The sequence below is a fragment of the Apodemus sylvaticus genome, chromosome 8 (assembly GCF_947179515.1).
Source record: "Apodemus sylvaticus chromosome 8, mApoSyl1.1, whole genome shotgun sequence".
NCBI classification, from domain to species: domain Eukaryota; kingdom Metazoa; phylum Chordata; class Mammalia; order Rodentia; family Muridae; genus Apodemus; species Apodemus sylvaticus.
In genome coordinates this window covers 112,764,550-112,791,934 of record NC_067479.1, presented here as the reverse complement: position 1 = coordinate 112,791,934, position 27,385 = coordinate 112,764,550, and the positions used below count along the sequence as shown (strand labels likewise).

At 42.1% G+C, this 27,385-nt stretch overlaps 1 protein-coding gene and 1 pseudogene across 5 annotated transcripts in view; both read right to left on the bottom strand.

The window, feature by feature from the left end:
- Atxn7 (ataxin 7) overlaps positions 1–27,385 on the bottom strand; it is a 159,555-nt gene that overhangs the window by 39,601 nt on the left and 92,569 nt on the right. For 4 of the 5 annotated variants that reach the window (XM_052190351.1, XM_052190350.1, XM_052190349.1 and 1 more), the window contains one exon: positions 25,547–25,651. In XM_052190351.1, the coding sequence (XP_052046311.1) occupies positions 25,547–25,651 (105 nt within the window). Of the gene's footprint in view, positions 1–9,262; positions 9,419–25,546; positions 25,652–27,385 lie in introns of those variants that run through there. The other variant, XM_052190352.1, reaches the window with a different exon arrangement.
- On the bottom strand, positions 15,729–19,292 carry LOC127691117 (NADH dehydrogenase [ubiquinone] 1 alpha subcomplex subunit 5-like; annotated as a pseudogene).

Below are 27,385 nucleotides of genomic sequence, written 5' to 3'. Positions count from 1 at the left end.
TGGGTGACTTCAACACTGCACTTTCCTCAATGGACCGATCAGGAAAACAGAAACTAAACAGGGACACAATGAAACTAATTGAAGCTTTGGACCAATTAGATTTAACAGATATATATAGAACATTCTATCCTAAAACAAAAGAATATACCTTTTTCTCAGCACCTCATGGTACCTTCTCCAAAATCGACCATATAATTGGTCACAAGACAGACCTCAACAAATATAAGAAGATCGAACTAATCCCATGCCTCCTATCTGATCACTATGGAGTAAAAGTGGTCTTCAATAGCAACAGAAACAACAGAAAGCCCACATACACGTGGAAACTGAACAATACTCTACTCAATGATACCTTGGTCAAGGAAGAAATAAAGAAAGAAATTAAAGACTTTTTAGAACACAATGAAAATGAAAACACAACATACCCAAATCTATGGGACACAATGAAAGCAGTGCTAAGAGGAAAACTCATAGCCCTGAGTGCCTCCAAAAAGAAAATGGAGAGAGCATACATTACCAGCTTAATGACACACCTGAAAGCCCTGGAACAAAAAGAAGCTATTTCGCCCAGGAGGAGTAGAAGGCAGGAAATCATCAAACTCAGGGCCGAAATCAATCAAGTAGAAACAAAGAGAACCATACAAAAAATCAACAATACCAGGAGCTGGTTCTTTGAGAAAATCAACAAGATAGATAAACCCTTAGCCAGAATGACCAAAGGGCACAGAGAAAGTATCCAAATTAACAAACTTAGAAATGAAAAGGGAGATATAACAACGGAAACTGAGGAAATCCAAAAAATCATCAGATCCTACTACAAGAGCCTATACTCAACACAACTGGAGAATCTGGAGGAAATGGACAATTTCCTTGACAGATACCAAATACCAAAATTAAATCAGGACCAACTAGACCATCTAAACAGTCCCATAATGCCTAAAGAAATAGAAGGAGTCATAGAAAGTCTTCCAACCAAAAAAAGCACAGGACCAGATGGCTTCAGTGCAGAATTCTACCAGACCTTCAAAGAAGAGTTAACACCAATACTCTTCAAAGTATTCCACAAAATAGAAACAGAAGGAACACTACCCAATTCCTTCTACGAAGCCACAATTACGCTGATACCAAAGCCACACAAAGATCCAACAAAGAAAGAGAACTTCAGACCAATTTCCCTTATGAACATCGATGCAAAAATACTCAATAAAATTCTTGCCAACCGAATCCAAGAACACATCAAAACGATCATCCACCATGATCAAGTAGGCTTTATCCCAGGAATGCAGGGTTGGTTCAATATACGGAAATCCATCAATACAATCCACTACATAAACAAACTCAAAGAACAAAACCACATGGTCATTTCATTGGATGCTGAAAAAGCATTTGACAAAATTCAGCATCCCTTCATGCTTAAAGTCTTGGAGAGAACAGGAATTCAAGGCCCATACCTAAACATAGTAAAAGCAATATACAGCAAACCGGTAGCCAGCATCAAACTAAATGGAGAGAAACTTGAAGCAATCCCACTGAAATCAGGGACCAGACAAGGCTGCCCCCTTTCTCCTTATCTTTTCAATATTGTACTTGAGGTACTAGCTCGGGCAATTCGACAACATAAGGAGGTCAAAGGGATACAAATTGGAAAGGAAGAAGTCAAACTATCATTATTTGCAGACGACATGATCGTCTACCTAAGTGACCCAAAGAACTCCACTAGAGAGCTCCTACAGCTGATAAACAACTTCAGCAAAGTGGCAGGTTATAAAGTCAACTCAAGCAAATCAGTGGCCTTCCTATACTCAAAGGATAAGCAGGCTGAGAAAGAAATTAGGGAAATGACCCCCTTCACAATAGCCACAAACAGTATAAAGTATCTTGGGGTGACTCTTACCAAACATGTGAAAGATCTGTATGACAAGAACTTCAAGACTCTGAAGAAGGAAATGGAAGAAGACCTCAAAAAATGGGAAAACCTCCCATGCTCATGGATCGGCAGAATCAATATAGTTAAAATGGCCATTTTGCCTAAAGCACTATACAGATTCAATGCAATACCCATCAAAATCCCAACTCAATTCTTCACAGAGCTAGAAAGAGCAATTATCAAATTCATCTGGAACAACAAAAAACCCAGGATAGCTAAAACTATTCTCAGCAACAAAAGAAAATCTGGGGGAATCAGTATCCCTGACCTCAAGCAATACTACAGAGCAATAGTGTTAAAAACTGCATGGTATTGGTACAGTGACAGACAGGAGGATCAATGGAACAGGATTGAAGATCCAGAAATGAACCCACACACCTATGGCCACTTGATCCTCGACAAAGAGGCTGAAAACATCCAATGGAAAAAAGATAGCCTTTTCAACAAATGGTGCTGGTTCAACTGGAGGTCAGCATGCAGAAGAATGCGAATTGATCCATCCTTGTCTCCTTGTACTAAGCTCAAATCCAAATGGATCAAGGACCTCCACATAAAGCCAGACACTCTGAAGCTAATAGAAAAAAAACTGGGGAAGACCCTTGAGGACATCGGTACAGGGAGAAAGTTTCTGAACAGAACACCAATAGCGTATGCTCTAAGAGCAAGAATTGACAAATGGGACCTCATAAAATTACAAAGTTTCTGTAAGGCAAAGGACACCATCAAGAGGACAAATCGGCAACCAACAAATTGGGAAAAGATCTTCACCAATCCTACATCAGATAGAGGGCTAATATCCAATATATATAAAGAACTCAAGAAGTTAGACTCCAGAAAACCAAACAACCCTATTAAAAAATGGGGTACAGAGTTAAACAAAGAATTCTCACCTGAAGAACTTCGGATGGCGGAGAAGCATCTTAAAAAATGCTCAACTTCATTAGTCATTAGGGAAATGCAAATCAAAACAACCCTAAGATTTCATCTTACACCAGTCAGAATGGCTAAGATTAAAAATTCAGGAGACAGCAGGTGTTGGAGAGGGTGTGGAGAAAGAGGAACACTCCTCCACTGCTGGTGGGGTTGCAAATTGGTACAACCACTCTGGAAATCAGTCTGGCGGTTCCTCCGAAAACTGGGCACCTTACTTCCAGAAGATCCTGCTATACCACTCCTGGGCATATACCCAGAAGACTCCCCACCATGTAATAAGGATACATGTTCTACTATGTTCATAGCAGCCCTATTTGTAATTGCCAGATGCTGGAAAGAACCCAGGTATCCCTCAACAGAAGAGTGGATGCAAAAAATGTGGTATATCTACACAATGGAGTACTATTCAGCCATTAGAAACAATGAATTCATGAAATTCTTAGGCAAATGGATGGAGCTAGAGAATATCATACTAAGTGAGGTAACCCAGACTCAAAAGGTGAATCATGGTATGCACTCACTAATAAGTGGATATTAACCTAGAAAACTGGAATACCCAAAACATAATCCACACATCAAATGAGGTACAAGAAGAAAGGAGGATTGGCCCCTGGTTCTGGAAAGACTCAGTGAAACAGTATTCAGCAAAACCAGAACGGGGAAGTGGGAAGGGGTGGGTGGGAGGACAGGGGAAGAGAAGGGGGCTTGCGGGACTTTCGGGGAGTGGGGGGGCTAGAAAAGGGGAAATCATTTGAAATGTAAATGAATTATATCGAATAATAAAAAAAAAAAAGAAAAACAAAAAAAAAAAAAAAAAAAAGAATACGGCTTCTTAAAAAAAAAGTTTTAGAGGTAGTTTATAAATCCTTACATTTTGTGAATTGTTTTTAATGCTAAACAACACTGAACAGAGTTGACATGATTATTAAATATATATTCTTTTATAAAAAAAAAAAATCCAGGGCTCAATTGAGTAAAGCACTTGATACCACCACATGGAGTTTGTTCAGAACTCCAGAACCTCCATGAAACTGGAGGTAGCACCATCTGCAATCCCTGCACTCCAGCAGCAACAGACGAGGAAACAAGAGAACTTCACAAGCTCTGAGGCCGTTGGCCTGACTCTTACTCAGTGGCAGATGCGGGAGAGCAGACACTGAGGTTGTCTCTGACGTCTACACTTATGCTATGGCTCAGGGATTCCCCACACTCTCACACAGGGACACAGAGACAGACAGGGAATCCAGGCAGAGCTTTAAAAAAAAATCTACTTAAAGTTCTAGCCGAAATTTACACATCTAAAACACAGCAAGGGATATACCGCCATTCATGGTCACTGTTCTTTTCTTGAATCTGATTAAATGTTTTACTGTTCTTTTATCATCCAAGAGACTAAGCAATGAGACATCTCAGCAGAGCCAGAAGCAACCTGTGCCGAGTCTAAGTACATTAATAGGATTCAGGGGCTATCTCAGTCTGATCAAGCTCCCAGCACAGCAGTAAAATTCCCCAGGCTGATAAGGGTCATCAATGGGAAACAATTAAAGATAGTATCTCTTGAGTACTATAGCCCAGCTACACAGCATACTACAGACTAATAGTCAGTTCTCCCATGACTACGAGGCTGAAGAGGCTACAGGTTCCTCCTGAAGCCCAGGGCCCACAGACAGTATCCTTGACCCAGGAGAGGTCAAGATTGAAGCCTTGCATTTGGCCGTAGTGACTGTGTGAGGGACTGGGGGAACTTCTCTGCTGCAATTGGGGACAGGAGCCATGTGTGCTAAGCCCTCTTCAGACAGCAACTTAGGGAAGACATAGCATTCATGCAAAAAGATATAAATCCACAACAAAGATGTTTAGTCAACCAATTTTGTTTTAGAGTTTTAAGAGTTAGCTTATTTTCCTGACAAGTCTCAAGTAAAACTCAGGAAAATATGGAGACAACATGGAAGAAGGTAATTACGGTACACGTTCAACCTAGTAAGGTTACCAAGCCCATAACCTGTCTTTAGATGAAACTCACACTTCCAGCTACTGCCAGGGAAGACCAAACAGGCTGTATTCAGCATCAGGAAATGTATACACTCATCCATTCTCTCAAAGTCTCACTCCAGAAATGTCCCACCAGCATCCTCAGTTAATGCAAAGACTTAATGATCAGCCTTACACCTGCTCACAGCATGTCAAGTACATGAAAACACACACAGACTCTTCCAGGCACATAACACGCAGCAACACATGTCACTGAAAGCTCAGTTTAGAACCTCTCTTTCATTCCTAAGACGCCCCTTCACAGACTTCACTTCACTGTTCTCATGCCCAAGGTAAAAATGCAATGTGCTTCTAATGGGGCACTCTACCCCCCCCCCCCAACTGTCACAATTTACTCTCAGCCTGCCAAAGGCAGCACCTAAAGCATCACCTGGATCATCTGCCCTTCATTATGATAATATCCTCCAAGGAATATCCAAGACAAAGACCTGCAAAGAGGGGTAAATCACACTTTCAAGCCCCCAGCACTCTGACACTCAGCTCTGAGCTGTACCAGTGTTTCTCCCTGAAGTTGTCGTGCACAGCAGTCGTGCTTCAGCCCTTCCTAGAGCTGTCCCCACTTGGTTTAGTACTTACCAATATTCTGTTACGTAAGTGTGCCAACTGACTAGGACAATGTTTGCTTTAGCACTGTTCCAAGCAGTATTTATCAAACAATGGCGTTAGTTTAATGTAGAAGTTCATATTTATTTTAATAAAACCACGTGGCAGCCCATAGAAAACTCTCAGCATGGACTGACCACACAGGTATGTTTCTATTTAACAGTGGCTCATCCCTTTCACAGGTACTGGCTGTTTCCTGTTCCCGCCATCTTCTTTCAGAAGCACTCCCATGCATCTGAAGGGAGCACAGCTGATTGCAGCCATTGCTAGCACAGGGTCACTTCAGCTCTCAATCTGCATTCTCTCTAACTCTGTTTCTCTAGGCTCTGGCACCCGAGATGCTCCAAAGAAGGAATGATGGAGTGTAACTGCTGAAAAAGAAGCCAGCTGGGGGCACTGTCCCCAAAAAATTCAAATCTCAACCTGGGGAATCCAGAGCTGACCTCTGGCATGCAGTGCATCAAAGAAGTTCCCCAGAGCCAGGGCTGGAGGCAGCTTCAGAGTGCGTTTAGGTGGGTTACAAATAGTACTGGAGAACACAGAGAGAAAACTCTTTACACAAAGCACTTGGCATCATTTCCACTAGAGAGATTTAAATGAAAGGGATGATTTCAATACTGGCTGCCCTAACAAATTAGTCTCCAACTGCTACCTCTGCCAAAGCATTTTCCTCTCCTCTAATGTAGGGGCACTTTTAAAATTAAAACATCAGAGGAAAGTGCAGCAGGAGAGTCATTTTCAGCACTTGGGCTACTTGAAACAACTTTTCACCAAAGGTCTATAACCAAATTATCAAGCTTCTCAAGTCAGTGCTTTATGAGGAAAACAAAGGCCTCACTAAAGCCTCTGGGCCTCTTGGCCCAGATTTCCACCTCTCTGGACAGGGCTTCCACTGCAGCACACCATTGACTCTGCTGCGTGAAAGAGAACAGACCACAAAGGGCAGATTACAAGGGAGAATGACTCCACTGGTGGGGGAAGGGACAAGCGTGAATGGACTGTAAATAATGTTGCTAAGAAAGGAGAAGGAATATGGCAACCTCCAGCAATCCTCCTGCCAGGAATGCTTAAAGAGGACTGTCCTTTAACTGCCTTTAAGTCTGTGAGAAATACAAAAGCTTACAGACCATCTGTGGGCACGCCGGCTTTGCCTGCTTACCTGGTACCTCTCTGAAGCACTGTGAAAACACTTGTAATAGGTACCCAGTACGCACTGCAAATGACAGAAGGAGCGGGCAGTGTTAGCACCCCTTCCTCACTGTCACTGCCATGACACCTTTTCAGAAGGAAAACAGAATGAACATGGCCATCTGGTCTCCTGAAGGCATTCTATGGGCACTTCTGCAATCCTGGCATAGACTCACAGACTTCTTGAGGTTTACTGTCTCCTCAGACACATGACACAAGGGAGAGAGCCTTCTGGGAAGAAACTGCCGTACAGCTCTGAAAAGAACCCAATTGTTGTGATGCTTTAGCCGCCACTTGATTGCATCCACTGCCAATCCATGAAGAACAAGCTGCCTGATGCATCCATTTGCCAAGCGTCACAGGACTGCGCGCTCTCTCTCTCTCTCTCTCTCTCTCTCTCTCTCTCTCTCTCTCTCTCTCTCTCTCTCTCTCTCTCTCTCTCTCTCTCTCTCTCTCTCTCCCATCCTCTGGAACCTAGGTGCTATGGGAAGGATACTGACAGACCATCACTGTGACTAGAGTAACTGACCTCTTTCATCAAACAGACTTCTATGACATTACTCCTTTGATGTATTCCTACTCCTCCAGTATCAATGACAAGAAAAGGAAAAATAAATAAATAAAGGTGAAACTCCCAAATCCATCAGTCTTTAGGTACAACTGTGTGTGTGTGTGGGGGGGGGGGAGTGATCAGTCTATAAATTCATCAGTTTGACATTAAAATTTTAGTTGTCATTAAAATTTCAACTTATTATGTAGCTATGATTGAAATATAAAACTAAGGGGCTGGAGATGGCTCAGTGGTTCAGAGGACTGAATGCTCTTCCAGAAGTTATAAGTTCAAATTCTAGTCACCACATGGTGGCTCATGACCATCCCATGCCCTCAAGTGTGTGAAAAAAGAACACTCATTCCTGTGTGTGTGTGTGTGTGTGTGTTTAAAAAAATACAAAATTAAAATAAGCAAATTAGCCAGGAGATTTACATCTGTAATCACTACATTCAGGAAGCTGAGGTCAAAGATTCATCATCGCGTTGCAGGCTACTGTGGGCTGCATCAGCAACTTCAGGCTACTTTGCTATAACATATAAGTTTTATATCCACAAATAAAAAGAACATTTAGGAAAAAAAAAAAACCTGGTAACCTTGTTAATTACTTAAGATGATTTGTTTTTATTCCTTTTTACTTTTTTGTTTTTTGAGGACAGGGTTTTTCTGTGTAGCCCTGGTTATCTTAAACTTGTTCTGTAGATCAGGCTGATTGAGAACATTTTTATTGCTTTTTCAAGATGAAACTTCTGTGTAAGTCTCATCTTCCAGATCAAGGATGAGGCTCAACTCCAAGAGTAAGGGACTGAGACTCCTTAGACTGAGCACCTGCTGAGTGCTGTGCTCAGTCTGTCTCAAGAATCTCCAGTCCTTAGTATTTCACCTTATTCTGTACAAAGGACAGCAAAACCTAACAAATCACAAAATAGCAACAGCAAACCCTCAGTTAAGAGACACTACTTAAGAGACCCCCACCTCCACATCCATCGGCCGGGACTGAGGCTGGGTGCTTCCGCAGTGAAGGCACCGGCACCGGGACAGCAAAGGAAACCAGAGGTCACAGTGCATGCTAACGCTGGCAGGGTTGGACACATCACATCAACAGCATTTAGATTAAAGTTTCAATATCTGCTTAGATTTAAAGTCCTATAACTGGGGAACTGTTTTAACCTGAACTGAAACTGCCCAATCAAGCTCTTTATTTGAAGAAATTTGAGCCCAGGAAAAACCAAAGAACTTGTGCTCATCATCTTCCTGGCCCAGAGACAGAAGGAACAAGATAAATAATTAGTAGAGTTCTGTTGGTGCTCTAACAACATAACTGAAAAAAGCTGGATTCAGAAACCCTGGTTTTATTCACTCCACTTTAGCTGCTGAATGACTTCCCAAGGGTGCTGTTTGTATTTTGAAGTTGTTCTTCACACAGTGTTCTGTTTGAAATTTACTGTGGATTTGAAGTACCGGACAAAACAGCTTTCAAACACATTCTACAGGAAACACTGTGAGCTGTCTGTCATGAAACCTCACTCACCACTAGATTAAAAAACAAAACAGAGGGTGTTACAGACGCTTCCATTTTTGGAGGGGAGTACCCAGTGCTTTCTCAGTGTTTTGAAATCCTAGAGCTGTTTTTTTGGTGCAAACTTCAGCATTTTCCAAGAGTTAATAGCAAACTCAACTCCTGCCTGCATTTGAACTTTGGCCCGATCACTCAGATGACATTTCAGAATGGCCCCTGCAGATGGCCTGCAGCAGTTAATCCCTCTGGCTGAGATTAGCACTGATCCCCAGCGTGCACAGCCCCCTCCCTGCAGCACTTGAGCAGCAGGTCCTCCCCTCCAAGCCTGTTAGCAGAACAGGACAAATGCCAGAAGGAAGAGCCAGACACTTCCATAAACTCTTCCAGATTCAGTCCAGCTCTATGCTAGTGAGCAGAGTCTTCTACAAGTTTACTCAGAGCCAAGTCCCTGGCCAAGCCCAGCTTGTGAAGACTACCAGGAAACACTCACCCGCGTGTGAGTGTGTGAGCTCTGGGCTCCACGCAGAGGAAAGCTGCTCTGAAGAGGCTTCTGGCTGCCGTCTCTTCATCACTGTGCTTCAGTGCAAACCTGCGTCATGATGTGGGGCTGCCCACCAACTCCAAATACGCTCCATGCCTGGGCTTATGTAACAGTTGCTACTACTGTAAAAACCACTTGAATTACAAAGGTCCTGGCAGATCAAGAGAAAACAGGGGTGGAGTCTAATTTCATCTAATATGGTCATAGAAGGCATGTCAGCTGGTATAAATTAATTCCTCTGTATCAGTGATTCTCAACCTTCCTTTCCTCATGTTGTGGTGACTTCCCCAACAATAAATAAGTTAAACTAAATAATAATAAAATAAAAATTCTGTTGCTACTTATAACTACAATTTTGCTACTGCTGAATTATAATGTAAGTATCTGATATGCAAAATATCTGATATGTGGCCCCTGTGAGGGGTCCTCCAGAACCACAGGTTGAGATTCACAGCTCCACATGAAAGGAAACACAATCTGTCAGAACTGAAGATGGAATTTATAAATGTAGTCTGCTAAAATGTGAACTGCTCAACAATATCGTTATCTGACTAACATTAGAGTAGCAATGTAACTGCTGGGATTCATTTTTTTAAAAAAGCACAGGCCTAATTATAAAACCTGTATAATTATGATATTTCTATAAGTATCAGTAGCCTTTCCCCTATACTAGCTAAACTCACTAAGGGTCAGCCTATTAAGCAAACTTTTCTTTCCTAAATCAAGTAACAATAATCTGGATCCATTTTCGATACTTATTTTCAAAATCTGCACAATACCGTACACTTACTGTCTGGTTGGGTGTCCAATCCTTGGAGCCGACACAGAGAATTCCTATACTCTTTTCTTTCTTTCCTTTTACTTCCTTCCTTCTTTGCTTCCTTTCTTCCTTTCTCATTTTTCAAGACAAGGTTTCTCTGTACAGTCAGTCCTGTCTGTGCTGGAACTCACTCTGTAGATCAGGCAGGCCTTGAACTCAAAGATCTACCTGCCCTTGTCTCCTGTTGTGCAGGGATTGAAAGTGTTTACCACATTCTTCTTCTCCTAATAAAACTGCCTTCTGTGGATTCTTATAAGCAAGTGATGCTGGCTCAGCTGCTCCAATCTGAGCACCGCGGCAATCTCCACACAACTGCCGACTCCCTCTTTGCCAACTACAAACCCTACTGTTACAGAGACATTTGATAGACTGCAGCGGATCAGAACTTTAAGGTAACAATGGCTCAGAACCTTGGTACATCAGAATAAGCTCTTTTTAAATGTGAAAAGAGGGGGAAAGGTAACATAATTCCTGTATGACTGGGTGAGTGTGTGTGTGTGTATGTGTGTGTGTGTGTGAGAGAGAGAGAGAGAGAGAGAGAGAGAGAGAGAGAGAGAGAGAAAATGTGTGGGAGTGAGCAAAAGAGCAAAAGTGAAAGGGGGGAAAGAGAGAAAGGGAAAGAGTGTGGGAGGGGAAGGGGGAGGGGGAGAGGGAGGAGGAAAAGGGGAGGGGGAGAGGGAGGGGAGGGGAGGGGAGAGGGAGGGGGAGGGGACAGGAAAGGGGAGGGGACAGGGAAGGGGAGGGGAGAGGGGAGGGGAGAGGGAGAAGGAGATGGAGGGGGAGGGAAGAGGGAGAGGGAGGGGAGGGGGAAGGGGAGGAGAAGAGGGAGGGAGAGAGAGAGAGAGAGAAGGAGGGGGAGAGGGAGGGGAGGGAGGGGAAGAGGAGAAGGAGGGAGGGGAGAGGAAGAGGGAGGAGAGGGAGGGGTAGAGGGAGGGGTAGAGGCAGAGGGAGAGGGAAGGGTAGAGGCGGAGAGGGAGAGAGGGAGAGAGGGAGAGGGAACCCACTATTTAACCAAAGTCATGAGTAAAACAGCGGTCACAGGGTGGTTCTTGTTCTTTTCTTCTCTTTCTTCTTTCTCTCTCTCTCTCTCTCTCTCTCTCTCTCTCTCTCTCTCTCTCTCTCTCTCTCATTTCTTCTCTCTTTCCTTTTCTTTCAAAATCCCCAAACTGACTTTTACCATGCTATCTGCACACTCACCAACACTTTCCAAATACCCTTCAGCATTTGTTGAGAATTACTGATGATAGCCACTCTGGCGGGGGGAGAGGTAATGGTATCTCAAAGTAGATTTAATTTGTGTCTTGCTAATATCTGGGAAAACATGAACAATTTAAAAACAGCCATTGTCCACTTGTGTGTGTGTGTGTGTGTGTGTGTGTGTGTGTGTGTGTGTGTGTGTGTACACCTTTCTAATGTCCCCTTCTGTATATGGTAACAGTGCTAGTAAGAAAAGAAAAAAACCTCTTGAAAGCAGGCAGTCTATGACTGCTCTGGGGCTGAGGCACTGTGCATGGCTATGGAAGGTCCCTGCAGACTACTTACTGCCAACTTTATTTTGAGACAGTTTGCTAGTGACGAGGCTAGCCCTGAAACCTGTGACCTCCTACTTCAGCCTTCAGGGCAGCTGGGATGCACACATGTTCGTGACTAAGAGAAATAACTTGAGTTTGTTCTTTTACTATGTTAGAGAAAGCAGGAGGGATAGTGAAGACTGAGAACATAATTTTATATACTGACAAGCTGTACATGAAGAGAAAAACTAAGAATCAAGTTCGCACTAAAGCTTCCACACTACTTCTCAGTGCTCTGAAGGAAATTCTCCTTCAGCCAATCCTAGTGCTGCTCTTCCTGGAAAGCATCACTACCGCTGACATCACTCCCCACATTGTTCGAAAAGCTTCTTGGGTACTTTGTGTTGTTGATTTTCTTCTTATGAAATAATTAAGGCACCTTATTAAAAAGATGAAACTATTCTATTAGCTTCAGTGTGTCTGGCTTTATGTGGAGGTCCTTGATCCTTTTGGAGTTGAGCTTAGTACAAGGAGATGAGGATGGATCAATTTGCATTCTTCTGCATGCTGACCTCTCTGAGGACATCAGTACAGGGGGAAAGTTCCTGAACAGAACACCAATAGCTTATGCTCTAAGATCAAGAATTGACAAATGGGACCTCATAAAATTACAAAGTTTCTGTAAGACAAAGGACACCATCAAAAGGACAAATCAGCAACCAACAAATTGGGAAAAGATCTTCACCAACCCTACATCTGGCAGAGGGCTAACATCCAATTTATACAAAGAACTCAAGAAGTTAGACCCCAGAAAACCAAATAACCCTATTAAAAAATGGGGTACAGAGCTAAACAAAGAATTTTCACCTGAAGAACTTCAGATGGCTGAGAAGCATCTTAAAAAAAATGCTCAACATCATTAGTCATTAGGGAAATGCAAATCAAAACAACCCTGAGATTTCACCTTACACCAGTCAAAATGGCTAAGGTTAAAAGCTCAGGAGACTGGAGGTGTTGGCGAGGATGTGAAGAAAGAGGAACACTCCTCCACTGTTGGTGGGAATACAAATTGGTACAACCACTCTGGAAATCAGTCTGGCGGTTCCTCAGAAAACTGGGCACATCACTTCTGGAGGACCCTGCTATACCACTCCTGGGCATATACCCAGAGGATTCTCCAGCATATAATAAGGATACGTCCTCCACTATGTTCATAGCAGCACTATTTATAATAGCCAGAAGCTGGAAAGAACCCAGGTGTCCCTCAACGGAGGGATGGATATAAAAAAAATGTGGTATATATACACAATGGAGTACCATTCAGCCATTAGAAACAATGAATTCATGAATTTGTTAGACAAATGGATGGAGCTGGAGAACATCATACTGAGGTAATCCAGTCTCAAAAGATCAATTATGGTATGCACTCACTAATAAGTGAATATTAGCCTAGAAAATTGTAATATCCAAGACATAATCCACATATCAAATGATGTCCAAGAAGAACAGAGGAGTAGCCCCTGGTTCTGGAAAGACTCAGTGTAGCAGTATAGGGCAAAACCAGAACAGGGAAATGGGAAGGGGAGGATGAGGGAACAGGGGGAGGGAAGAGGGCTTATGGGACTTTTGGGAGTGGGGAGACAGGAAAGTGGAAATCATTTGAAATGTAAATAAAAAATATATCGAATAAAAAAAAGATGAAACTATCATTTTAATTAAAGTAAATAACATCCTTACAGACCAAAAATTCTGTAACTGCCATACTTACAAGGACACACACATACACATACACATACACGTTACCATTCTACTTCAGCTAAGAGTCAGAGCAGCCCCTCCCCAGGAACCAGCACTCATAGCAGCCAAAGGGCAGTAAAGACTGGGCTAAGGGCACAGAGACCAGTCTGAACAGGGTCAATTCAAGGGAAAGGATCTGGATTCACCTAGCATCATGCCTGCTCCTACAGCAGAGAGTAAATCAAACACTGTGTGCACTATAGTACCGAGTACACAGTGAGGCACTCAGGAAGTCTTCTCGATCGCTGATTACAAGCAAGGTGATAAGACAGCTTTTGAAGGCATGGAAGAGAAGAGTAACATGCAAGACATAGATTAGTCTGTCCTCCACAGACCTTGGGAGTTCCTAAACAGCGCAAGTGTTATCCTGTGTTCTGCAGGACAACAAGCAAGCTGTTGGCAGTTATGACATACTATTCTCCCATCGCTGGCAGCAGGCAGTTCTCTTACAAGAGCACAGGCCTCCACCAGCTCCACCTTCTCAGCAGGCCAGGCAGGTTATAATTGGCCTTAATTGGCACTTAAGGCAGCTTTAACATTCCTTAGCTGCTGCCAAGGAACACTTGAAAGAAAGTATTTTCAAACTTGGAAATACCAAGCAATTCATTCAGCTGAGGGCCTCAAAGGCTGCTATCTTAGAATCAGGTTAGCTTCACCAAGAAGCAGAGCTATGCTATTATGCAATGCTCATTAGGAGAGGTGGGAAATGAGGTTTATGTGAGATAATTCTTCACCTTAGGGGCTAATCCTACACAGTAGCTTTGCTCTGGTTTACCTCTTCTGATCTTTCAAGGGATGGCTTTTCAGGGCCAAATCACACACTTCATGAATGTAAGGCAGACAGACAATACACTACCCAAGGTGTGTGTGTGAGCCACTGTCTGATCCCCAGGCTCTGTTATCAATTGACAGACAAACATGAACACTATTAAGAGATAATCAATTACACCAAATGAAAAGAGGATGCCAAGACAAGAAAGATGGTGACAAATTTCCCTGGCCTTGCAATTAATCTTGCTGAACGCTCACTCCCTCCTTAAAAGGCTGGCTACATACTCTGCAGGGACAAATCCTAGACTGAACGAACCCACTTTCCTACCCAAGGTAAAAGCTATACAGAATGCACAGAAATTCCCTACAATGCTAAAAAATTACTTTGAATTGCTTGAGTATTTTAAAATCACTCACTTTAAAATTCTTTGCCTTTATGATTAAATACTACCTAGCCTTAGAATGTATTCTGATGTACTTGTACCAACAAAGCATTATGGGTTGAGAAATTGTCTTCAAACTGAAAATATAATTATACTTGTATGTGTGACTCTGTGTGTGTGTGTGTGTGTGTGTGTCCCCTCTGGTAGTGTTAATATTATGTACTCTAGTAGCAACAAACACAATGGACCACCATCCTTTTGTAAATCTATCTAGTAGATAGCATCAAAGCAATGACTACTGATTCTGACCCAGAAATACTTCCTGAGACTCTCACACAATGCGCCATCACTACTTAGACATGTGCCCAAGAGTGTTCAAATGGGTCAAAGGCAAAAAATACTACGGAAGCCCATCACAGGCCACGGAAGCTGCAGCGCCGCTATTCTTTAAGAGTAGCGGGAGCCGGGCGGAGGTGGCGCACGCCTGTAATCCCAGCACTCTAGGAGGCAGAGGCAGGCGGATTTCTGAGTTCTAGGCCAGCCTGGTCTACAGAGTGAGTTCCAGGACAGCCAGGGCTATACAAAGAAACCCTGTCTCGAAAAACCAAATCCAAAAAACAAACAAACAAACAAAAAATTAGTGGGGACTGAAATGCGTATAACATGAGCACTTTGTAACTTTGTTACTAACGAGCCTATTTACAAGACTCCAAGTTCTCAATGAGAAAACAGACACATGAATATTAAGTTCTTGGTTAGCTTACAGGTTAGGATGGACTATTATGCAGTTAGAGAAGTCAGGAAAGGAGGAAAAAAAAACTGAATTATAAACAGCATGTTTGGGATGCTTTCACTTTGCTTATTTTCATAAAAATGTAACATGCTCCTTTTGAGACTGGGTCTCACTCTGCATCCCAGATAGCCCTTGAACTCATGATGTATCTTTCCCAGACTTTTACTTTGGATAATCCTCCTGTGCTGCCTCCTGGGTGTTGGGATTACAGGTGTGCATCACTCTTCCCAGCTGAGTTTATGTATTTAATACACTCAACAAAATGCCTTTTCTAAAGGTTGTTTAACAATTTCAAGTATTAAAAAAAAAAAATGTATGGGCTGGCAAGATCCCTCAGCAGTACCTGCCAAGCCGACAGCCTAAACTGCATCTGTGAAGCCCGCACTGAAGATGGAGAAAGCCCACTCCCGCAAGCTATTTCCAGACTCCACAAGTACTGTGGCACACATGCACCCAACACAAACATATACAAAAGAAAGACATTAAAATGCGATCATTTTAAAAATCCTCTCTCTATAAAGGGAACTGAAAAAGGCTGAGAGCATGGACTCTGCTGCTGCCGTTACACAGCTTCACTTTCTTCTGTTGACGCACTTTATGGAAACAGGTACACAAAGCAACACATCAGAATCACAAGACAAAGAGGTCCATTTGCAACTCTGGCAAACTGGTTAACTTTCTAAAGCTCACTATAAATCTTTAAATCGTTAATATTAGCATAGCAATTACAAGAAGCAATGAAAACTAATTTTACTCTAGTTCGTTTTTAGCATCACAGAACATTTAATTGCACATTTAATTCACATCCAGCTTCTGTGACCACTCGGCCTCTTCCACTGGTCGGTCAGAAGGAATCTCTTCCACCAATGGGTCCCGTGGCTTCCACTGCAACATTTTTCTTCCAGACTAAGTTTATTTTCAGCCTGAAGAATCACCTCTTCTACTTTACCACCCTGAAGCAAGTCTTCTAATTTTTTAACATCTGGTTCCACTTTGACCATATCCAGTTTCTCACTGGTGATCTGTGAACCTACTTCCTATAGGTCGCGTATTTTGGGAAGTGCTTCAGAAGATCAAGAATGTCTGTATAGAGTCTTGATAGCCTCTCTGTGGAGCCCCGCACAGCCAACCCACCAAGCCAGAGGTCTTCTTCAGCACACCTGCTGTGGCAGCACACCCCCTACATTTTATTTTTAACTCCAAAGACAGTACATGTCAGGCCTTCCATCTTGTATGACTAGGAACTCACTGGTTGTATCTTAGCTAAAAGTTCTATTTATTCTTTGTGGGTGCATGTGTAGAGGGCAGAGGACAGCTTCTGTCAATCAAAGCTCTTCTTCAAACATGGGTTCCAGAGTACAAAATCATGTGATAAGACTTACAGATAAGAGCTTGTTTTACTTGCTGAGCTATCTCAAAGGCCTTGAACTTATTTTACTCTTTAAGTTGATATAATAACTACTACTACTACCACCACCACCACCACCACCACCACCCCCCCCAGCTTTCAAATATACAAGGTGAAAAATATGTAAAAATATTTAGGTTCTTGTAAAAAAGTGCTCTCTTAAGATGCAATAACACACCTTAACACAGTGCACAGTCCTGAGGAGCAGCTTGGGAGACAGAGCTTCCTTCCTTCCTTCCTTCCTTCCTTCCTTCCTTCCTTCCTTCCTTCCTTCCTCCCTCCCTCCCTCCCTCCCTCCCTCCCTCCCTCCCTCCCTCCCTCCCTCCCGAGCAGTGAGCGGTTCCCTCGAGGCTGGAGTAATAAGCAGGGCCCTGGAAGGAAGCACCCGTCTCCTGGTCACACCGTCAGCCCACAGCTTAGCAGGGCTCGAGAAAGAGCAGGTGTATTTTACACAGTCAACAAACTGGCCATGAGAGATGACTGTGAGGTGAGGGGCACTGCACAGCAACACAGACTTTTCTCCACAATGTCCCTTGTAAGTCTTAAAAACAGCCTATCTTGTAATAGCTAATGAATTCTATATGTAGTAGGCAGGTCAAAACTGTCACTGAGCTTTGACTACATAAACACACACACACACACACACACACACACGTATACTTTTTAAAATTATTAGCTTATCATGTTATCTTTATAACATCAATTTTTACAAACAAGTTTCCTACCACTTTGACTTCATTATGTTGTAATAAACAAGAATTATGAATTTTGACACAAATGTACTGTGAACAATGTGCATGCACAAATATTGTCAAAAATTTACATTTGTGTTATTTTAGTGACCCAAATCAGAACTGTCAAAATAACTCATTAAATCACTACAGCCAAGTCCTACTGAGTAGCCTAGATTAGCCACCGTGTAGAAAAGCAATGTGTTAAAATACTGACAGTTTCACAGAATGATGGTTCTTTGAAAATACTGAACATGGAAACCAAACACTGAGAAGCCCACTGCTCACTAACAGAGAACTGGTTAAATCAATAACGATGGACTAACAAGATAAAATCGGCGGCTTTAAAAAAAATACAGAAGAACAATGTTATTAATACAGCAACAGGTTTTTAAAGATTCATTTATTTTATGTATATGAATTCACTGTAGCTGTACAAATGGTTGTGAGCCACCACATGGTTGCTGGGATTTGAACTTAGGACCTTCGGAAGAGCAGTCAGCGCTCTTAACTGCTGAGCCATCTCTCCAGCCCCTCAACAGGTTTTGAAAGAGGTAAATTTATAAGAAATCTAAATGTTCACGAGTGGATATGCAGGCAATTATTCTTTTGATTGGGGGGGGGGATTCTAATAACAACTTAACAGCTTATCCATCAAGCTGGACCTCTGAAAAGATGGAGGAACTTGGTTCATTAAGACTGCAGTCTTATTATATAATAATAATAATAACTTTTAAAAATCAATCCTATTCTTCCCCGCCCCCTTTAGAGGGTCTGGGAATCGAATCTAAGTGCTTCTTTTTCTTTAAGACAGGGTTTTACTATGTACCCTGTCTAGCCTGGAAAGGGTACCAGGCTGACCTCAAACTCAGAGATTGAATGGCCTCTGCCTCTAGAGGGCTGGAATCAACAACGTCCACCACCACATCCAAGTCTCAGGAAGGCTAGACATCCCTTCAATAAAATCTTGCTACTGATGAGAATATGAGAAGTCCTAGGAAAATATATACATGTTTCTGTGTTTTCTGACTTTTATAATTCGATTACTAACTAGGTTTATGAATAAAATAACAACAAAACAGTAACACTAAGAAAATAAACAAAAAGAGCTGAAAAGAATAAATCATCTTCCCAAATTTATCATTTTCTCCCTACCTCTGCAATCTTTAAGAATTCCCTACAGGCTAAATAAAACACATCCCAAGTTTCTCATTCAGGTCAGTGCCCTCCGCTAAAATGGGAATGCCCACAGGCACGCTGAAGGAAGGCGCAACCCCAAGCTCAAAGCAATCACCTAGCTCCTTAAAGCCCGGTGCCACGCACGCACGCACGCACGGCCGAGCCCTTGCTTTACTCCCCACAGGCCCCTACCTTGTCCACAGCAGCCCTTGCTGGCTTCTGCTTCCAACACAGATTTCAGTTCCAAAGATACCACTGTGCCCCATCTATCACAACCCTTATCTCACCGACCTCTTAAACTTAGCCAATGAAAAACAACATAATTTCTGTAGCTCCCTGTAGGACTCAAGTCCCACCAAGCAACCAAAACTAGAGCTTGACCCTTTTCAATAGTCTTCCGGTGACAATGTATGTGCACTGTTCAATCCGATTGTTCCCACATCTTGTAGAATCCGTGGGAGACCTGGTCTCCCTTTTCCAATCTCAATCCAGACTCCCTTTCTTCTTTACATTGTTCTGCCTTCTTGGAGACTTTCTGCCAGCCCACTCCCATCCTGGACTTCGGCACTCGCTGCTTCTGCTGCATGAAACACTTTCCTCCAGATCTCAAATGACTAGATCTCCTCCCCCCCCTCCTCCCCGGGTTGAAATACCAACTCCTCAGGGAAGCTGTCTTCAAACACTCATTTTGCTGCTGTCATTTTTGTCTTTCCAGTCTCGCTAAACAGAATACATACTGCTTGATATCAGAGTTACCATTCTGCTAACAGTACGCAGAAATCCCTGGCATGTAATGGGCACAAGATATTTGTTAAAACATGAATAATGTCATTGGCCATTTAATGTCTTCTAAAGCAAATCCCCATGATAGATATTAATAAAAGCAAGTATTGATAAGAGGAAAAATCAGTACATTGTATAACTAGAAATTAAAATGTCCCTTTCAAGTACCATAAAGAACATCCGTGTAAAGTTCTCTACTTATCACATAACTAAGGAAGAAAGGTAAAATGACATTATCTAGAATGAGGACACCCTCTTATCTGACGCGACCTCATCTATAGTTTTAATCAGCACTATTTGGCTTGTGGAAAAGAATAATGGGAATTTATTTTACATGTTATTAAGTTGCAAAGCATGCAGGTCAAACCATCTTCCTGGACTAATTTCTGGAGACAGAAAGTACAGCATTGAACAGTGTTCACCCTGACATCAATCCCACTGAGTTGTGCCTGTTCTACTGAGCTCCCTGTTCTCCTGACTGCTGGGGAGAGACCTGGCACACGTGTGTTCTGCTCTGCAGTCATATCAGTTTATTTATTTATTAACAGTAGTAAGATTCTCTGAAGAGCTACAAGATCTCTTCTACAAAAAAGGGAACCTGGCTTTGGCTCTGAGTTAAATACAAAGGCAGAAGAGAAATCCAGTGGCTTTGCCTCCACTGCTGACTCTGCCATCTACCGCCCATCAACTGAATCTTTCAATTATCAAGTCTCTCTGATGTGACTGGTTTACAATGCTGATCCAGCCTTTCTACGAAAACTTAAAAACTGACAGAAGACAAACAACTGTCACTAATCCTATTAGTCTAGGACGTGTAGAATTCACATCTCCTTGGGCTTTCCCTTTAAAGCTATCCATCCATATTACACGCAAGAGAAATAGGTGGCATGGTACATTTTATTTGTGCACATGAAATTTAATTTTAGACTCTCATCTGTAAGCTAGGAATAAAACAGAGAATGAAGCAATCTGAATAAAAATGCTTTGGAAATCACCAAGTATTATTAAAAATAATGAATAATTTGTGGATATTAGATATTTCAATTAATGTCAATCTTAAAAAATTTAGTTATGAACAGTAAAGTAGAAAAATATAACTATTTGCTGGCAAAAAATTTTCTCAGAGTTAAGAAACATTTTTTCTTTATTCAAAAAGTCACCAAAATATTCAAATAAAATAACACATTAGAACATCCCTAAGGGGCTGGAGAGATGGCTCAGCAGTTAAGAGCAGTGGCTGTTCTTCTGAAGATCCTGAGTTCAAATCCCAACAACTACATGGTGGCTCACAACCATCCGCAATGAGATCTGATGTCCTATCCTAGGGTGTCTGAAGACAGCTACAGTGTACTTACATATAATAAATAAATAAATCTTTAAAAAAAAAAAAAAAACACCCCTAAGTCCTTGCTTCTTAAGTCTTAAGTCAACCTAATTAGAGGTGTTGTTCTCGATTAAATAGCAAGTCCCTGTGTGATGCAAAATAACTCAATACCATGACAACAATTACAGGTCACAAGCACCTGTCCAATTTTATCAACAATAAAATCGAGGAGATTACAGGGTGGTGTAGTTCAGCAGATATCAGAGTAAAAATCATGTTACTGTTATATTAACATAGCATAAGAAAGCCAGGAGTGATTTCTCCTGGATAATTACCCACCATCTGATGAAAATGGCATTTTACTGAATGTAATTTATGCTGGCACCCACAAAATATAAAGCACCCAACTCATTAAGCGGAAGACTCAAAACGAAAAGAGCCATAGGATCACAGCAATGATCACAGACTGAGACAGCTAGTTTATGACTGACATTGGTAAACAGAGGTCTGCCACAGGCCTAAGCAATGGGCTAGCACCCACTCACAATGGCCAGTATGAGTACTGGTGAACAACAAAGACACCGGCATGGAATCCCTCTGCAGAGCAACAGAAGAGTCTAAAACTCTGCTTCAAAATCTGCTATTTCCAAGGGGTAAACTCCTAAATCAAAAGGAAATAAAATTCAATAGCTTAAGCTGGTGTTTCCCAAAACTTGAAATACTTCACTGCAAACATTAACGACATTAAACCATAAGGGAGACAGGGGCCATTTCCAAAGCTTGTTTACTCTGTGGTAAACGCAGCTAACACTTGCTGCTCCCAGTTCTCTCCCAGTCACCTGGGCTTCTTTTAAACAGGAGGGGCAGGTCTCAGGTTCATAGCCAAAACTGACTTGAGCAGCCAGAAAGAATTAAATGTTCCTTATCTTACACTGTCATCCTGTATGGTAAACATTAGCCTACACAGTTTCCCTTAAGAGTTATCTTTGTAAATGTTTTATACCAATAAAAACTGGTATAAAGAACCGTAGTGAGTAAAATTAAGTCATTAAGTCAAATTTAGTCAGATAGAGCCTGATTAAATATTGGGAATGAGCAGCTTTGTCACAGCCATTACCACAGCTGACCTTAGAGAGCCACGTTGACCCTAACGCTAACGAGCAGAGCAGCCTAATCAACCTAAAGAAAAACACTGCAAGGACAACACTGGGTCAGGCTCTCAATTAGCCATAGATATCCGAAACACGGTACCTGTCCAAGTTTAATTAATATCTCTTGTCTATTTCTGTTACACAGATCACTCCTTTGTCTGTGTAGAAAGGTGCTGCTGGTGGAGTTTCAAGGCCCTCTTCCTAAACAAAAAGGACCAACAGCAGGACACAGAGTAGAGAGGCCTATCCAGAGGCTGTCTGTGGCAGTCACCAGGAGGGAGGAGCCCAAGCCACAGGCAGGCTGCAAGTCACCCCTGAGGGCACTCTACTCTATTTCTGCCTAGGGGAGCCAGAGAAAGATATGAAGTAAGACACACATTTCAGTCAGTAGTGTAAGGCCAACAGATCCATCACCAACTCACTAAAAGGTTCCCACTTCAAAAGAATAACACTTTGGGCCCTAGAGAAAGTTACCCTAAGTCCTGCTTCAGATTTCCATTTTCAGAAGCAATAAATGTGACATGATACAGACATTAAAACAGATTTTTAAAAGCAGAGCCCCTCCCCCCTCATCACCGCCAGAGTTACCAACTCTGAGTAGGTGTGAATCAGCCCCCTGGTGAGCACCTGTAACAGTTACCAACTCTGAGTAGGTGTGAATCAGCCCCCTGGTGAGCACCTGTAACAGTTAATAACTCTGAGTGGTGTGAATCAGCCCCAGTGAGCACCTGTTATAGCCCCAGAATGGACAGTGTTTGTAGGAGCACACACAGAGCACTGGCCAACCTGCCAGTCACAACCAGCCAAAGGAGCTTTACACTGCCAGTGGCTGGGTTCTGACAGGTGGTGAGTGTGAAGTGGGTTTTGGGAAGCTCTATTAGAGACCTCCCGGCAGGACAGGTTTTGTTAATCCACTGAAGCAAATTATAGTCTTAAAATCTGATGTTAACCATATGAAACATCCTGTGCTTAAAAACACTTAGTAACAAAAATACACATGAAGAATGCTGGAGTATTTCAAAATATTACTTCAAGAAAACATACCTTACCATGCAGTTCCAAGAAAGAAAACAAGTTATAAGAATGCAGTAAGTTAGGAAGCCTGGGACTGTCATGGGGACGCTTGAGCCATCACCACCGCTAGCCAAGTGGAAGTCCTTGCTGGAGGCGATTTCCTCCAAAGGCTAGGAAAAATCACATGGCCACTCACCAATTTCCCCAAAACCTATACTACCAATTGTAAGTAAGTTATAAGCAGCCACTGTGGTGTCCTTTCTTGTCCTAACTTTGGTGGTTTTAAATGAACCAGCAGGATTTTATAGCAACTGCCCACTTGTCCCTAAAAATCACGGGTATCAGCAACACATGAATTCACAGAACATTAATAGCACACTTTTATCAAAGATACACTCACTTTTACTAAGACAAGCTCTGACTCCCAAAGCTGAACTCTACGGGAATCCAAACCACCCAACACAGTCAAGGATCCTTAACTGCAAGATTCCATAAATGCAAGCAAGAAGAGCCTGAAGATCACAGAACACTCATGATAAATCTGTTTTCCTACAGTCAGGACAAAAATCAGACTATTTTAATGACTTCCTTGACCGTACAATGATGCCAGAGCAATACACATGCAACAGAAACTGTAGTCTGAGGTTTGACTTCTGCCCACTCTCCAGGCCAGATCCTGATGCTGGGCGACAGAACAGCAGCAGCGCTGAGTACCCAGCCAGCCAGCCTCACAGGAAAACGCTGCCCTCAGGGAGTGTTGTTAAGCTAGGAGGATAAAGGCATATTCAGCTTACAATAGCTTATCAGTATGCAATCCCATCATGAGTTCAAGAGTATCTATACTGCAATGAACACATGGCAATGGCTACGTGACAGATTCTGATTTTGAAAATAATTTTTTATCATTACTAACTATGGAAAGGGAATGCCAAAACTATCCTCCTAGGATTTTATCAAAAAAGAGGAGAAGGCAAGAAGAAAGATTGGTTTCCCAAAATAGTCTTCCTTTCCTAATTCCTGTACAGAAAAGAAAAGTTTGCACAGGCAAACAGGGTGGCAGTCTCCTCCATTTCATCACGCCCCAGGCTAATCTGTTTCCAATTCCCATCCCCTTCCTAACTCTACCAACATTCTCTTCTGCTACGGAATCAGAGAGGCCTCTAGGACACTCATCCTCTGCAAGGACCCCGCTTGTAATCTGTAATATTTCCCTCGCCACTAGAGGGACCTCAGCCCCATGCTCAGGTCTTGATTGTCAGTGCACTGGGTGGGGACTGACAGAAAGTAGACACTAGGTTTTAAGATACTTTATCCATTTCTCCTGACAGTCTAAAATGAAGACCCAGGAAAATTAAATCTTTGGATGGTTTCAGTATTAAAATAGTGGATTTAAAAATACTTATACATTTCCACACTGATCCTGCATCCCTAGACTATGAATGAGGAAATCAAGGTTTTGTGACGTGCTGTCATCACTAGGTCAAACAGTTTGAGAAGACAACCAAGAGGGCCTTTTTGAGCCTAAGAGGTCCTGCAATAAGCAGCACATTTATGGTTTACTTATGTGACCTTCTAAGCCAGTCTGTGTATCAATTCCTAGAAGCATCAGTATGTCATATTCTGGTTCTAAGTATCTGCAACAGGCCTGTTAAAACACAGCAAAGGCCTGTGAGTTACCACCAGCGTGCTTCTGTACATACATCAGCTCTAGCCAATGAGAGCTGTCTAGCACATTCTAGACAGCCTGAATGCTCTTGGCTCTGAGCTCAGTAATGTCACTCTGAAACCAGCCTGGACCCATCAAGCAGTTGTTTGGTACGTAAGCTGTGCAGTTGCACGGATATTCTCATCAAAACACTTCCAATTTCAGGGAGTGAAAGATCATTAAAAATTATCTTCTGGACATTCCAAAATAGGCCTAACAACAGAAAAACAACACCTATAACAGAGAGCGAGCAATTGGACTCATCAAACACTCGTGTGTCGGCTACTTTCTCTAAGCAGGCTCTCATCATTCACTGCTGGGCAGCCCTCTGGTGTCTGCAGCAGGCCCACAGTACACCGACTGAACTCCTCAGACCTAAGGTGTGCTAAGCTAGTGGCTTTACACGTGAACTCTAACAGTCCCAGTGGGAGCACCAGGGTTGCCTCTGCTCTCTGCACTGGGAGGAGCAAACTAAGGATGGGTCACCTGCTCAACGGAAAAACTAAAAGAAGAATCAGTAGTTCTTACAGGTTTAAATTTAAGTCCAATCTAGTCTAAGCTTCAAAGGCCTGAGTTCAAAATACTGGGCAACTGACTGGCTTTCTTTTCCAATGACAGTGCTCTATATGGTGACTTACACCTTTAGTCCCAGCACTTGGGAAGAAGAAGCAGGCAGATCACTGTAAATTCCAGGTCAAAATGGTCTATATAATGAGTTCCAGGACAAACAGAGCTACAGAGTGGGCCTGTCTCAGGAAATCTATAACCATACTGATGTAAAATCTCAAGAGATAACTTCTTCCTCAGATTTCAGGGAAAACCAAAAATGTAACTCCTGTTGATTCTTTTGGTGCGGCACTTACCATAGTGAGATTGAAATGCCTGTGGTTTGACAACTTGGTTGCAGTCGTTACATACCACCAAGTAGAAATCATCATGTGCGGGGCAGAGACCAAAGATCGGCATATCTGCAACAAAGAAACACCACCACTCAGTTACCTGTCAGGACCAAATAGAACAGAACATATGCACAGCTCAAATCCTAGCACAGCTGAAAGAGAAATCAAACCAGGCTAAGGCCCTTTTTATAGAGGGTTGGAATACAAAGAATCATTAGAGTAAAGTATAATAGAGCTCTTAAAGTGTCAACAATGAACACACTAACAGCAAAATGATTAAAGGTGAACTCTGCTGTGAATGAGGGACAATCTGCAAGATTATGAAATGTTTAGTAATTCACAAAGCTACAGTATTCAATATTTTTATCTGCTTAAAGATGCATTATATTCCAGTCAGCTGGTCTCAAGTTCTATAAACCAAATAGATAAGGTGCAAAGATATCACCAAAGAGTGAAAATGGCTTCACCACTATGCTATACAAAGAAAATTATTTTCTACTTGTTTTTAGGGCCCAATAACCTTTTATGTACTGGCACCACCATGCATGAGCACAAATACCAAAATTTACTCATTAACTGTGGTTTGATTTTCAGAATAGGGAGGAGACAAAACTGTTTCTGTTTTTAAGTACAACAATTAAAACCAAACTATGTACACATACATAAAAATTCAAAGTAATTTAATTTCTTGTGATATGGTTAAATATAAAAGGGTCCAACCATTAGATATTGTTAATAACAGCCTGTGAATCAGCTCAGACTTTAGATCCAGAATCTAAAGTTATAAAATATTTCAAAATTAATAATTTTAAGCAAGTCATATATTACATATAAAGAATATTTCAGTGAGTGGATAGATAGCATTTTTTATCTTAGCAAATATTTTAGCAGATCAAACTAAGGAGAGGCAGGAAAGAAAGGTGTCTGAGGGGGCAGCTCGGCGGGAGAATGCTTGCCTAGCCTGACTAAGGCCCTGAGTTGCAATCTCCAGCCCCCCACAAAGTAATTAATACAAAGCAAATGGGGGAATAATTTGGCCTCTTCTTTTTCCTATAGATTTAATTTCACATTCCCCAGATAATGATATTGGATTTAAAAGAAAATACCAGAGGAGATGTCAGAACATGATATCTGAACTATCAAATTGGCAATCTAATACTTACAAATGGCTATCTTTAGCATTTTGAGAGTGTCTATTACAGTAAATTGCACATAAATAACTATCAATCTGAAATGTGCGAAGGACATGGTGGTTCTGGGATGCAGCACACCGCTGAGGAGCTAGCTCGCTCTCTGTCCTGTTTTCTCACTGCACTCTGACAGCTGCTGACACAGGTCCATTATGTATGTCACCACTTCACCAAAGCCAACCCGGGCTGGAGCCAAGAGCTGGGATCAACACTGACGCACACACGATGGCTGGAACCTATGACCAGAGAACGGCTTCTCAGCAGTCCATCAGATTCTAAAGTCAATCATTTGGAATATCAGGGCTAAAGAGCTTTTGATTACACAAACTGAACAGACACTCTAAGAAAGTGCAACACACTATGGTTTCCTTGACTATGCCTAACTAAATGAAAAGCAAGAGCTAACAAGGTACTATCCTCTGTAAAAGCACGTCCACTTTAGGTTAAACACAGCACACGCTGGTGTGGGGTAAAGTTACATTCTGAGAAACGATGCGCATAGAACATGCTACTTTTCTTTCTTTCTTTCTTTCTTTCTTTCTTTCTTTCTTTCTTTCTTTTTTTAAAGATTTATATAATTTTATTTTTATGAGTACACTGTAGCCGTCCTCAG